Source organism: Mastomys coucha, unplaced genomic scaffold (assembly GCF_008632895.1).
Source record: "Mastomys coucha isolate ucsf_1 unplaced genomic scaffold, UCSF_Mcou_1 pScaffold18, whole genome shotgun sequence".
Classification (NCBI taxonomy): Eukaryota; Metazoa; Chordata; class Mammalia; order Rodentia; family Muridae; genus Mastomys; species Mastomys coucha.
In genome coordinates, this window is record NW_022196900.1 from 107,514,259 (window position 1) to 107,528,655 (window position 14,397).

The window sequence follows — 14,397 nt, forward strand, 5'->3', positions numbered from 1 at the left end:
TTGTGTGCCTTCATCTTTCTTCCAAATGCATCTTGGGCAAGATCCGGTTTGTTAATAACACCTTCAAAATATGGTTCCCACACTGAGAACCTGTAAAATGTGTGCTACAGCTGTTGCCCATCTCTCTCTCAAACACACACACACACACACACACACACACACACACACACACACACACACCCGAGAGTGTACTCGAGCACACACACCTAGAAATGTAGTTGGCCCCAACTATACCTCCATTCATTTTGCAGTCCATATGCTGTCAAAGGTACTTCTGAAATCTAAGTGCTCATCTCCTCGATATGCTCTTGCTGTCTCCACAGAGTCTCTCGGAGGCAAACAAGGTTTCCAGGTTCAAGTCCAGCCTATGAAAAATAGCCAGGGCTTCTGCCTCCTTGTTCTGGCCTGTGACCTTCACCAAGGTCAGCACTGTCTTAGTCTGAGGTTAGAGCCACGTTCCAGTGTGCAAATGGTTATTAATACAGAAAGTAAGGCAGTGTATGGTGGGTTCATGATTCCTTCCCCTTCAGAGCAGGCCAGCCCTGAGCTTCCAAGGTCTTCTAGGTGGCACACTGGGCAAGGACTCAGCAAACATATGGAAGGCAGGCAGCTTTGAGCAGAAGAGGTGAACAGGCAGACCACAGAAAGAACAGTTGACTGAATAGAGAAAATGGGGATAGGGGTGGCAGGAACCAGCATCCCCCACAGGCCCATGGTACCTGTCAGCAGGAGCATTCTGAACCCTTCATGGTTCAGGGTGAATTCCAGGCCTGAACTCCAGCATCAGATAGCAGAGAGGCAAACTTACAGCTGGTAAGAACTGAAGGCCTAGCTAAAATCCCTGACTTCTACCCTCCCTCCCACCTCCCACTCCTCCACCCCCATCCCCTCCCCTCCCAAAGACTGAGGAGTCCCCAGTGACCAACCCTACAGGCAAGGGAAGATCCTGAGGTGCCTGGAATTGGATTCTCTGCTATTCACTATGTGAGCAGAATTAATCTGACTCAAATGGTAAAGGTGTGTGACCATGTAGCCTAGAGTTATTCTAAAACCCAGAGCCACATCTGCTCTCCCATCACAGGGCACCTCCTTCTCAATCACACGCTGGTATCTGGAAGAGAGGCCTGAGTGTATCGCTCTGCATTTACTCATGCTTGCTCTCTCTCTCTCTTGACCTGTGAAATCAGCTCTCTAATTCATGAGAGTCCTAATTATCAGTCCTTCGAGAAGCTCTTCCTCCGAGGTTCCTGAAAGCTTCAATTTGGGCTGCCTTACTCCAGTTGTTAATAACAGGTGTTGAACCTTGCTGGGCAGAGGGCAGAGGGCAGAGGGCAGAGGGCAGAGGGCAGAGGGCAGAGGGCAGGGCTTGTTCGAATGTGCTGCTGAAGGCTGCCTTCCCTGCTGCTGCCGACATGCTGATCCGTCAGCTCTCTCCCACGGTGCGTTCAGCCTCAGGAATTTATCTAAGTACGGTAATATCCATTCCACATATCTCTGCCTCGTTCATAAGGATATATTGTCAAATGCCTAGCCAAAGCCTAAACGCACTCCATCTACTACATGTTCCTAATCCATCAACACGGTGACCTAGGAGAAAACTTTAAGTAGTAAAGGATAGAGAGAAATGAGGTTAATGTGGTCTGGCCAGCTGGCTGTCAATGGTCCTTGACACCTTTCCTAATGGGCCCTAACCTAGATATGGTTACCAATGCTGTGATGAAACACCATGACCAAACCAACTCAGTGAGGAAAGGATTTCCTTAACTTACACTTTCTCATGGCTGTTCATCATTGGAAAACAAAGCGGGAACTCAAGCAGGGCTGGAACCTGGAGGCGGGAGCTGTTGCAGAGGCCATGGAGGGGTGCTGCTTACTGGCTTGCTCCTTGTGGCTTTCTCAGCCTGCTTTCTTATAGAACCCAGGACTACAAGCCATGGGGTGGCCCCACCCACAATGGGCGGGACCCTTCCACATCAATCATTAACTTTAAAAACTTCCCTATGGGCTTGCCTACAGCCCAGTCCTGTGGAGGCATTTACTCAACTGAGGTTCCCTTCTGGTGAGTCGAGCTTATGTCAAGTTGTCATAAAACCATCAACCCTGGTCAAACAGTTCCCAAATTCATCACTGGTATGAGGTGACCCTCTACCACACGGCACTGTCCCAAAGTCCTGGAATGAGTTTTTGTTTTGGAGACAAGGTCTCATTGTGTATCTCTAGCTGGCCTGACACTCCAAGAGATCCGCCAGCCTGACTCCCAAGTGCTGGAAATTAAAATCATGCACTACCATGCCTGGTACTCCCAGAAGCCTCTGCACATTTCTAGTAAGAGAAACAGGTGGAAACAAAGAAACACAACGTTACTGATGTACGTTTTCTCTTATTTTAATTAACAAATCTACAGGAAACCTTCATTGAATCGGAGACATAATACAAATTATGGTGGTCTGTATACAAAATGTGGCACCAAATATGGCCTCTGGGGATGGGATATAAAAAAAAGTCATTTAAAATCTGCACCAGAGCTCTGTGTAGACACTACTCTGATGAGGGTAGCCATGTGTCAAGCCTGGCTTATGGACAGTGAGAGTCATTGGTCCTACAGGCTCTGGGTGACAATGATCAGCCCCAAGCAGGGGTCATAGGCAGGACACTCAAGAGCACCAGATGCCACAAACCCAGCATGCTGGGGAGCACAGGAAAGAACATTCCTTTCCTAGGTTTCTGCACCCTGATCCAAGCACAGGGACCCCGGCTGGCTCTCTGGTAGACAAACCACCCTGACTATAGAGGAACTCTGGCCAATGTTTAAATATGTTTTCCCAAGGAACTGACCAAGTGCTAAATCAATGTAGTTTTCTGTAGGCTAGAAGCCTGCAGCCCCTCCTGGACAGCTGATCAGAGTAAAGCACACTGGAGATGGTGTGATCAATCTCCATGCAGGACGTTATACTCAGAGAGTACAGGAGAGAGTGAGATACCTCTGCTCCTTAGGATGTGACCTCACTGAAGCCACACCCTGAACAAGGTAACAGAGCACAGAGAGATGAAGGACCCATGTTCATAGTTCTTTCACTGGCAGGGCCTCTCGTTCTGGCTGAGTGTGGCCAGGGCTGTTGTCCACTGGCTCGTACATTCAGAAGGCCTCTGCTTTGCCCATCTTGTGGCTCTGTGGATGGGGTAAGTAAGTGTCCCTGACTCATGTGTTACTGTTGCTCACAGTCTGGACCCAGATGGAGGGACAGAGATGCTGGGTAGGCAAGAGGAATACCAGGGGAGACAGCTGGGGCTTTGACACCCCAGTGGGCTCTAAATGCCCATCCCACTGCCACTTCAGGTCCCAAAAATTACTGCCATCCTAGTGGAGTCTACAGAGGGAAGCAGCCCCCTCACTCCACCCCATGCCAGGTTTTATTGAAATCGGAGCGCTTTTCTCAGCCACCCCAGGCTTAACTGTCTTGCTGCAGGGTGATCTGACACTTTCCTGCACAGTGGTGAGGAGTGACAGGAGACATGAAGGACAGAAACGACGGAACCACCAACTACACAAAAAGCCAGGAGCACATGCTGTTAATGAGGGCCCTTCTCTAGCAGGCAGCACATTCAGGGGACAGGTGCTCTGTATAAATGGGACCTGGCACCAATTAGTACAATTTCCTACGTGCCAAGGTAACAGGGCAGTACCATGCCTAGTCACTATGGCTCTTTTGGGACACAGCTCCATCACAAACTGTCAGGGCATTCTGTCTAGAACAAGTGGGGAAATGAACCTCCATCCTAAAGTGGCCTGACGACACCCTCTAGTGGAGATTATAAATAACACAGGGACTGTGTGCCCAATTCATCTTTAGACACTAGAGTGGTTTCAGGGTTCCCCATAACATGGGACACTAATCACAAGAAGATTATCTTTAGGAAGATAATTCCAACACAAGGGCAGGACTTTGCAGCCTATGCTGGGCATGCACCCTGGTCAGTGGCACCCCTTCTTAGCCTCTGGCTTCTGTACCTCCTAAGGAGGCTGTGCTGTGGTGGGAGCTGCTGGTCTCCTCAGAGTCTGGGCAGGCTGCCTGCTGGTGCCAGGATGATGCCAAAAACATAGAAAAGCCCCAGCAGGAGGTTGAGCTTGGCTGTCCTCTGGGGCAGCTTGTTGAACGCCTGGCTGCGGAACTGCCTCTCAAGGGAGAAGGCCATAGGGATGGTGAGTAGGGGCAGCGCCAGGCTAATGCTGCAGTGCGTGGCCAGGATGGTGAAGATTAGGTAGGGCAGAAACAGCAGCGTGTTGTAGAGGACATAGGAGAAAGTGGGCCCGATGAGGATGGCCAGCGTGACGATGCCGGCCTCCCGGTCAGATTCCATGTCCCTGGTGTTGTTGGAATGGAGAATGGCCTCCGTGCTGAGGGCCAGAGGGATGGCGTAGATTAGAGGGAAGGTGGCCAAGGATCCCACCTGGACAGCGTAGGCAAACATCACAGCCAGCGGGCCGAAAGTGATGAGGATGACAAGGTCTCCCAGTGCCACATACTTGAATCCAATTCCTGCGGCCAGAAAAGCCAGAGAGGTGGTGTGAATCAAGGCTGGTCCAAGAGAATACCATGTCTGAAGAGAGGCTACGAGCGAGGATGAGCCATCACAGAGCACCCCCAAATGACCCAATACAGACTCAGATTTCTGAGCCCAACTGCCAGGTACCTGTTAAGTTTGCCTTTTAGGATTTGTTCCAAAAAACAGTTTCTGCCACAAGATGCCCAGAGCTCTGGGTACACAGAGATGAGAGGAGCCAAGAACATGCAAAAGGTTTTATGGTCCACTGCACTGATTTCTTCTGCCCTTCTCCAGCCCTGCAAGGCAAAACGTACAGCTTGCCTCCTCCCTCGCCCCCTACCCCTCAGTCTTTTTTCTGGTTTGAAAGACCCCAGTGGAACACTGTGGCATTTCACAGCCGATAACTTCCATGGAAAGAAAGTGTCACTCGTGTAAAGAGGAAAACAGTGAAAGTCACCATGCAGTGTGTACCTTCTGTGGGTCTCATCGGTCAAAACCAAATCACTCCTAGCGACCACTCTGCTCCAAAGCCTGCTTATTCCCTCCTTTTAACACCCTCTCTCCAGCCCCCATACCGTACCACATCCCATTGCCTTCCACCCAGGTCCAAATCAGGGTCATCTTACTCTGGAATACTGCCACACCCTCCTGGCGGCTTCTGATCTTGTAAGAACCTCTCACTTTACCCCAGCGTCTTTAAAAATCTGCGTTTCCCTTTCTCCCAACACACACTCAAACTGTCAACAAACCTATGTCTTTGGAATCAAAGCCTCAGCACCTGGCTTGTCACAACTGGCTCCCTAGTACTTGGCACTGGGGTTGAACTGAACATAGAGCCACAGTAACAAACACTTCTAATTCAGACTGGATTAGGTAATGCCATGTGCAATGGTAGGAGCTGGCCAAAGAGATGACCTTTCAAACTTTGGTTGCTACAGAAACCTGGGAAGTCTTTGAATCTAATGATGTTATAAAGCATGGCCTCAGGATATCTGATCACATTTTAACTAGTCTAAAATGACAGGTGACAATGGTCTTCAGGGGATCTAAAACCACGGGAACCAAGGACCAAATTTTGGCCAACCTCACCTTCCCAGAAGCAGTGTGGGTCTGTCTGCTGGCATCAAATGAGTGCCCCTGGAACCCAATGAGAGCTCCTGGTTTTTTATTTGAATGCAGCATCCCTACAAGGCACCACAGATTTGACCCCTCAGCTCCCCAGCACCAGGAAGCACATGGCCCTGCATATTGCAGGTATTCAGGAAGCCTCCTCCTAGGCCAGCTAGTACGATGTTCCTCTATCCTCACTCACACTCGCTGACCTACACACACAACATGGCTCTGGATGGGAAAGAATTAACCTCTAGCTAGAAGCTCCAGAGATCCAGCCCCTCAGCTCAGCAGCCAAAAAGTGACATGGAGCCCGCCACAAGCATGCTGGCTCTTTTTCTTCTCTTTACTGCACACTGGCCAGAGCCATGGCAGGCTCTCTCAGTCCTTGTCTGGAGCCCCTCACTTTCTACCACATGGCTATTTTCCTACCTGTACTTCAAAAGGCATGCCTTTGCCTGACCCTCTTCCTGCCCTCCATCTCCCTCCTCCCGGCAGCTACATTTACAGCTTGTTTCTCCTGTTGTCTCTCTCACTCTAAGTAAGTGTTACCTGAGCACAACACAACAGAAACCTGTGTCCTGACCTTAAGGAGGTCCCCCACTAAAGCCAAGCACAAACCCACCGGAGGAATGAGAAAGGTCTGATAACCTTGAGTTTATCTGATGCAATAAAATGACTAAGCCTTTGGAAAGAGCACTTTCTCAGTGTGGGAGACTTGACGCAAGACTGCAGGTGCCTCCTGACCCAGAGATGTGACCCTCATGGGAGTCTTCTTTTTAAGCGTTCCCACCTTTTGCAACACCATGTTTTGAGGGAGATAGCACAGTGAAATACTGGGTCCGTTTTCCACCTAGCAGCCAGAATTAATCTGTTAAGACCTACATCAGAAAGTTGGCAAGGGCCAAGTGGTAGTGCGTGCCTGTGATTCTAGCACTTGAAACACAGAGGCAGAAGGATCACGAGTTTCTGGCCACACACACAAAGAGGCTAACTCATGGAGGAAGCTGGCAAATGTGCAGTCTCCCCTGGCTGTGGGAACAGGAGCAGTGTAGGTACTTCTGAAGGGGCTGGCAGCTCTTTGTAGAATTAAATGTCACCCAGCAGAGGCCACAACAGTTCCATTTCCAGGCATTTACTCATGAGAAATGAAAACAAACATTCATAAAAAGACTTGAACACGAATGTTCAGTCACAATAGAAAAAAAACAGATACAACCCAAAGGTCCCTGAACAGTGAGCAGAACAAGTGTGGCATGTCCCTCAACAGACGATGTTCAACAATACAAATCAGCTCCTGACATGCACAACACAGTGAGCTTCAAAAACATCACACCGGGCAAAAGAAGGCAGAATCAATAACTCACACAGAGGCCAGGAACGATAGCTCACACCTTTAATCCAAGCACTTGGGAGGCAGAGGCAGATGGATTTCTAAATTCAAGGCCAGCCTGGTCTACAGGGTGAGTTCCAGGACAGCCAAGGCTACACAGAGAAACCCTATCTCAAAAACAAAACAAATAAACAAACAAAAACCCCTAAAAGTTAGAAAGCATACTCATGGCTTTGTGCCTGAAGAGCCAGAGGGATGAAATTATGAGTGGGATGCAGCTCAATAGTGCAGTGTCTGCCTAGGATGTAAAGGGACCTGCGCACTCACACGCACGCACACACACAAATGAAGAGGAGGAAAATAATGCCACTAAGTAAAATGAGAAAATCTGCAGTAATAGGGGTGCCTTTGGAGAGATAACCAGGAATCAGACATGTTCTAGGAGTGCGTAAGAGCTGGATGAGCAGGAGTGTGGTTCACAGGTTAGACACACACTTGTCATGATGTACCCAAGTAGAGAAAGCACTGGGAACTATCCAGTCCCCAGCCTGTCCAGTCTCCAGCATCTATCGCCCCTCTCCGCCAAAGGAGGATATGAGCCTGGAGCTTGGGAGTCGCCAGCTTAACAAGTGAGAGTGGCCATAACCACCAAAGGAGCCACGGCAGAGAACGGAGAACAAAGGCCTAAGCTCTGGGGCTGAGGAGTGGGGAGAAGCTGGCAACTGGAAAAGGATAAGCACACTGCTCTGGCTGTAACGTCTGCCTCCTCCCATCTGAGCCGCACTCTCCCTCGGGACCCCAGACCTTTGCACTTGCTGTCCCTTCAATCAGGCTCTAATTCTAAACAATGGCCAGCTCTGTCTCCTTCAAGTCTTGGTTAAAATGTAAACTTAACAAGGAGAAGGTCATGGGTCAGAGAAGAATTCCAGGAAGCTCATGTGTTGAAGAGTTAGATCCCGGGCTGGTGGAATATTTTATTTTCAACATTTGACTTATGTGCATACATCTGTGTGAGTGGCCAGACACACACGCAGGTGCCTGTGGGGAATCACAAGAGGATGAGGGGGTGTACTGGCTGGTTTTGTGTGTCAACTTGACACAGGCTGGAGTTACCACAGAGAAGGGAGCTTCAGTTGGGGAAGTGCCTCCATGAGGTCCAGCTGTGGGGCATTTTCTCAATTAGTGATCAAGGGGTTAGGCCCCTTGTGGTGGTGCCATCCCTGGGCTGGAAATCTTGGGTTCTATAAGAGAGCAGGCTGAGCAAGCCAGGGGAAGCAAGCCAGTAAGGAACATCCCTCCATGGCCTCTGCATCAGCTCTTGCTTCCTGACCTGCTTGAGTTCCAGTCCTGACTTCTTTGGTGATGAACAGCAATGTGGAAGTAAGCCAAATAAACCCTTTCCTCCCCAACTTGCTTCTTGGTCATGATGTTCGTGCAGGAATAGAAACCCTAAGACAGGGGGCTCTTGGAGCTGGAGTTTTACAGGTGGCTGTAAGTGGCCTGCCTGATGTAGTGCTGCTGGGAATCAAACCCCAGTCCTCTAGAAGAGCAACAAGTACTCTAACAGCCAAGCCATCTCTCCAGTCTAGTGGGAGAATTTTAAAATTTTATTTATTTAAAAAAAATTGGGGGGGGGGTTCAAGGCAGGGTTTCTTTGTGTAGTCTTGGCTATCCTAGAACTAGCTCTGTAGACCAAGCTGGCCTTGAACTCACAGAAATCCACCTGCCTCCGGAGTGCTGGGATTGAAGGCATGGGGCTTCCAGTCATGTGGGGGTGTGCACTTGAAGGAGACACTGGGACCCGGATCAAGCCTACTTCTCTTCCTCTATTCAGTCCAGACACGAGATAAACACATTCCTCAGGTGTGGATCCCCGCCATGTGCACCACGCCACAGGCCAACTCATCAGAACTTGTAAGCCTCCGAGCTGAGGAAGCGATTAACTCAGGTATTTTGATACAGTTATGGAAAGCGGTCTGACGTAGAGGGCTCTTCCCTTCTCAGAGCCTTATACTCTCCATGATAGTGGCCTACAGGTTTCCCTTAACACTTTTTGTTTTTTGGAGGCAGAACCTCACTATGTAGCTAAGGCTATCCTCAAGTGTGTTTGTGTGTGTGTGTGAGAGAAAGAGACTTCATTCTCTCATGCAGGTATTACAGGTGTGGACCACCATACCCACCCAGCCCAGCCTCTACTAGGACTCACTATGTAAAACAGGCTAACCTTGACCTCACAGAGATCTGCCTGCCTCTGCCTCAGACTTTCTTGTTCTTGGCTTTTTGTTTTGTATTTACTTATTTATTTATTTTGAGACAGGGTTTGTCTATGTAGCCCTGTCTGTCCTGGAACTCACTCTGTAGACCAGGTTGGCTTCAAACTCAAGATCTGCCTGCCTCTGCCTCCCAAGTGCTGGGGTTAAAGGCGTGCACCACCACTGCTTGGCTGCCTCAAACGTTTTTAATTGCCCTGGTGTAATTTACTTTACACATGGCCACTGGGCAACTACTGTCCCTCGATTTTCTTCCCACTCCTTCACATCCTTTATGTGATCTCATCTTCCCTCCTTTTAGGCTAGAGGGCCACAGAGCCCATAACTGGTCCTGTGCTTTCTACCAACACTCTCTCTAACCATCTCACCAACCCTACTTTATCTATAAGCCAATGACTTCCAAATGTCTCTTTAGCCCAGGCCTCCTCCATAACCTGGGCTGCTTATCCAACTATCCACCTGACACCTCCACTTGGACATTAATGTCTAGCCAGACATTATTAATATGTCCAGAGTTGGTCTCCTGCATCCTTCCAAAACCCTTGCCTTTCTCCCCTGTGTGGCATGACAACATCAACTGTGCCAAACCTTCTGAGTCAAGCTTCATTCTGTGACATCTCTGCCTAAGACCCAGTCCACTGCAAACACTGTCTGCCTCCATCAAGAGCCTGACTCAGCCCTCTGTGGCTACCACCTTGAAGCAAGCCACCAAACGTCTTGCCTGGACTGCTCACTCTGTGGCCACCACCTTGAAGCAAGCCACCAAACATCTTGCCTGGACTGCTCACAGGCCTCTGACTTGGGTCTTCATTTTTCCACCCTTGTCCACCGTACTTATCTATTCCTTGTACCAAAGCCAGAGAGATTCTTTCAAATCATGACTTCATACTGCTGTTCAAAACCTTGCAATGGCTCCTGCACTTCAGAGTAAAGACGTCCATGAGCCCAAAGGGCCTATACAGCCCGCAAGCCTTCCTGCCCCTTCCCAGACACTCCTTACCCCGTCGTGCACACCGTGGATTTCTTTCTATTACGTAGGCACTATGGCCCTTGCTGTTTCCATTCCCTGGATTTCTCCTCGAGGACTTCCACATGACCAGCTCCATCTCTCACTGCCTTCAGTCTAGCTTAAAGCAGTCATCAGGGCCCCCTTCTCTGCCCTGCGCCACGCACGCACGGCACTTACCACCTCTTACACCCACTATGCACTGCATCACACTTCAGTTAAGGAAGAACCTGACTCACAACGATCCCAAAAGGTTGTAAGGGAGGATGGCAGGAAGACTGAACGCCTATGTTAATGGCTTACACAGTCGTCATTCTATGCTTTCTTATTACACACTGACTCGAGTACAAGCACAGGTGTAAGAGAGGTTTGAGGACAACTTTCAGAAGTTGGTTCTCTCCTTCTACCTTATGAATCCTGGAGACTAAACTCAGGTCACCAGGCTCTGTGGCCATTATCTGTTGTCAGGCACCCAACATGGGTGCTGGGAACTGAACATGGGTCCTCTATAAGAGCAGTAATATATTATTATATATACACTTTACAATATTATATATTACATTTTTTTTTAAGTGCAGTTGAGTTTCCCACCTTTGGGGAAACCCCAGGAGTCAGCATACTGGAGAGCAATGGATAAGCCTCAGCCAGAGAAAGCCACCTGTGAGATCACCTCATCTCCCTTGCTAGGTAAGAATGAAGGTTTGTTTATTTCTGTATTTTATGTATATGAATGCTCTGTTTGCAATGTATGCCTGCATGCCAGAAGAGGGCATCAGGTCCCATTTTAGATAGTTGTGAGATACCATGTGTTTGCTGGAAACTGAAGAACTCTAAAAGGGCAGCCAGTGCTCTTACCTGCTCAGCCTACTGTAGGGGAATCTCCAGCCCCACCCCCAACCCCCATTAAGAGATCTTAAAGGCTAAGCCAAGTCTCCAGCGGGTGAGTAATGTTCATAATCCACTGCCAAACCAGGATCTTCCTACCTTAAGGTTTTCAAAGTATCCACAATACACACGTTTTGGATTTCCAGTCAAGCGGCCTATTTTAGTAAGGTTTCTTTGACGCATCTACAATTCCTATGGCAAGTAGCGGTTTCCAGTTTGGGCATCTGGGACCTTAGGGCAGGAAACAGGCCAATTCTTACCTCCTGTGTAGAGAAAGGAGCCAGACAGGCCTCCAAAGTAGATGAGAGCCAGGTGCTCCAGCTTCAGAGTGGACAGGTAGTAGAGGCAACCAGCACAGACACAGCCCAAAGTGTAGAGGAAGACTCCAAACCGAACAACATCCTGGGGTTCCAAGATCCTGTCCACCAGAGTTCTGTCGTCACTCTTTTTGTGGTCAATGCCCTTGGAAAAGTCATAGTAAGTGTTGACCAAATTGCCGGCCCCGTGCACAGCCAGGACAGCCACTGCACAACCCAACAACAGCCTGGGATCCAGGATACCCTGGGATCTATAGGCCAAGGCACTGCCCAGGGCCACAGGGGTGAGTGAGGCACTGAAGCTCCAGGGCCTCAGGGCCAACACATAGGAGGCACACTTCTGTCTCCAGGATCTTTCTGGAAGCCTGTCCTGCTCCGGCCCGTCATTCCTCTGCGGGTCCCCGACCTTGGTCGTCTCTCCTGCCAGGATATTAATCTTCTCCCCCGGGGCCTGTACCGCAGCCATGGAAGCTACACGTGGCTAAAGTCAATTCTAAAAGTGAGCCACTCACGAGAACCGCCCCAGGACGAAGATAGGCGGGACAGCCTGGCCTGACCTTACTTTGGTTCCGCCCCGGGACTGGGTTTGGGAGGCAGTAAAAACAGGAGACAGCAACGAGGAGGCCATGCACCGCCACGGGGCCAGCGGCGCTGCCCGCCCACCTGTCACCTGAGCGAGGCCTATCTAGGGTCCCCTTCCCCGTGCCACAACTCAATAACCCGCCTCAGCCCGCAACCCCCCGGCGGACGAGCGGCGCCGCCATGTTGTGCGTCGGCCTCAGGAGGCCGGCCCGGAAACCCAGACCCGGGGCGGGCAGGGCCGGGTGAAGGCCGAGGAGGGGCGTGGTCGGAGAGGGGCGTGGCCAAAGCCAGCGCTCGGGTTCAACAAATAAACTGAAAGCAAGTCACTGGAAAGGAGCAGCCGTTTAGCACTCCAGGGATTTCAGGGCGTGTCGCTTTGCATTCTACTGGACTGGTTCACTTACTGAAATAAGAAGTAAGACTCATTTGTGAGGGAGGTCACCCCAATAAATCGTACGTTGAAAATATTGTGCGCATGCTGGTTTTGTGGTGCATCTCTGAGGTCCTAGAACTTGGGATCTGACGACAGGAAGAGAATTCAAGGACATCCCTTATTATTTAGTGGGTTTGAGGCCAACCCAAGCTGCCTGAGAATGTCTTTTTGTTTTTGTTTTTCAAGACAAGGTTTTTCTGTGTATGTAGCCCTGGCTGTCCTAGAACTCACTCTGTAGACCAGGCTAGCCTTGAATTCAGAGATCTGCCTGCCTCTGTCTCCCAAGAGCTAGGATTAAAGGTGTGTGCTGCCACCACCCTGCAAAAAGGAAAAGGAGAAGAGGGAAGGGAAGGGGAAAGGGAAGGAAATGGAAGAGAGGAGAGACAGAAAGAAAAAAAAAAGTGTTCATAAACAAAGAGCTTAGAAAACAAAATGTGGTACTATTTGATAGAATATGTATGTATGGTTGTAAGAAAAAGAAGTAGGAAGTTTTCTGTGTGGTAAGATGTAAAGATCTACAAAATTTTTTGTTTTGTTTTTTGAGACAGGGCCAGGGCTAATGGCTCAGTGGTTAAGATTAGCTGCCCTTCCAAAGTTATGAGCTCACTCACAACTGTTTGTATCTCCAGTTCCAGGGGATCTGGCCCCCTATTCTGGCCTCTAAAGGGACCAGGCATGCATACATGCAAGATCACACTAGATACATATGCAGACAAAACACCTATTCACATAAAATCTAATGATAAAATGACAGGGGCCTATATAGCCCAGGCTGGCTAGAAGTTGGCAATGTAGCCCATAATGACCTTGAAATTTTGATCCAACCTTGAGTTCAATTTCTTGAGTGCTGGGATTACAAGCATTCACCCATACTTGGTTTTATGGGGTGCTGGGGATTCCACATGCTAGGCAGATTGTGATCATAAAAAAAGCTATATGTTCCTGGCAAAGTGTAGGGGAAGGGGGGGGAGCACCCCTCCCCCCTGAGGAACCAGACACACCCCAGTATAGTATAAAATGGAATAGTTTATTTAGGGCATGGGGAGGGGAGTTAAGAGGGTAGCAGAGGCAGAGAAAGGCAGAGAGAAGGAGAGCAGAGAAGTAGGGGCCGGCCATGACCACGTGGAGAGAGGGGGGAAGGGAATAGGGAGGGAGGGGGAAGAAAGAGGCAAGAGGCAAGGTAGAGAAGCAGGAGTCAAAGAGAGAGGAGGGGGCAAGCAGCCCCTTTTATAGGGCCAGGCCTAGCTGGCCCTTGCCAGGTAACCATGGGGAGGAGCATACCTGGCTGCTGGAGTTTATACAGAATGCCAACACAGATAGTCTACTATCTGACCCTACAATTGTAGGCTGCTGTGAACTACTTGACATGGGAACTGAACAGGAGTCCTGTGAAAGAACATCGAGCGCGATTGGAAAAACAAAACAAACAAACAAAAAAAAAACCCACACAGATGTTAGGCCAGGCATGGTGGCACACACCTTTCAGCCCAACAGTCTAGAGGCAGGATCTGTCAGTTCAAGGCCAGTCTGGTTTACATAGTGAGTTCCAGGACAGTCAGGGGTACATAGCTATCTCAAAACACTAGAAAAACAAACAAACAATAAAAAAACAAGTGGAGGCTGGGCATGGAGGTGAAAACAAGGTAATCCGAGCACTGGAAGATGAAGTGGCATGGTGAGGGGTGGAAGTCAGACAGAGACAGGTCACAAGAGAATCTATATGAGGTCCTAAGAAATTCCTTTTATTTCTTTTGTCTGGCATTTAGACAAAAACCAGCATTGCCTTAGGAGCTTGAAGATAGTTCCTACTTGCTAAAAGGAGTCATTCTTATAATCTCTGTGAAGTAGCCCTAGGCTCCTCAGTCCTCACTCACCAGTCCCCATGCAGCTCACCCTAGGCTCCTCAGTCCTCACTC

The 14,397-nt window shown here is 49.4% G+C and overlaps 1 protein-coding gene and 1 pseudogene across 2 annotated transcripts; both read right to left on the reverse strand.

Moving 5' to 3' along the window:
* Window positions 1–2,369: 2,369 nt before the first annotated feature.
* On the reverse strand, window positions 2,370–12,297 carry Ubiad1 (UbiA prenyltransferase domain containing 1). 2 transcript variants are annotated; one of them, XR_004121185.1, is made up of 3 exons: window positions 11,410–12,297; window positions 4,693–4,841; window positions 4,407–4,538 (listed from the first exon to the last, which is right to left on the reverse strand). XR_004121185.1 is itself a non-coding variant. In XM_031379461.1 (2 exons), the coding sequence occupies exons 1-2, from the start codon at window positions 11,930–11,932 to the stop codon at window positions 4,051–4,053; spliced, it is 1,011 nt and encodes a 336-aa protein (XP_031235321.1). In that variant the 5' UTR covers window positions 11,933–12,274; the 3' UTR covers window positions 2,370–4,050. The 2 variants fall into 2 exon arrangements, 1 of the variants encoding a protein (XP_031235321.1); XM_031379461.1 differs by lacking the exon at window positions 4,693–4,841 and having other exon boundaries at window positions 2,370–4,538; window positions 11,410–12,274.
* On the reverse strand, window positions 10,835–10,959 carry LOC116097366 (annotated as a pseudogene).
* Window positions 12,298–14,397: the final 2,100 nt, after the last annotated feature.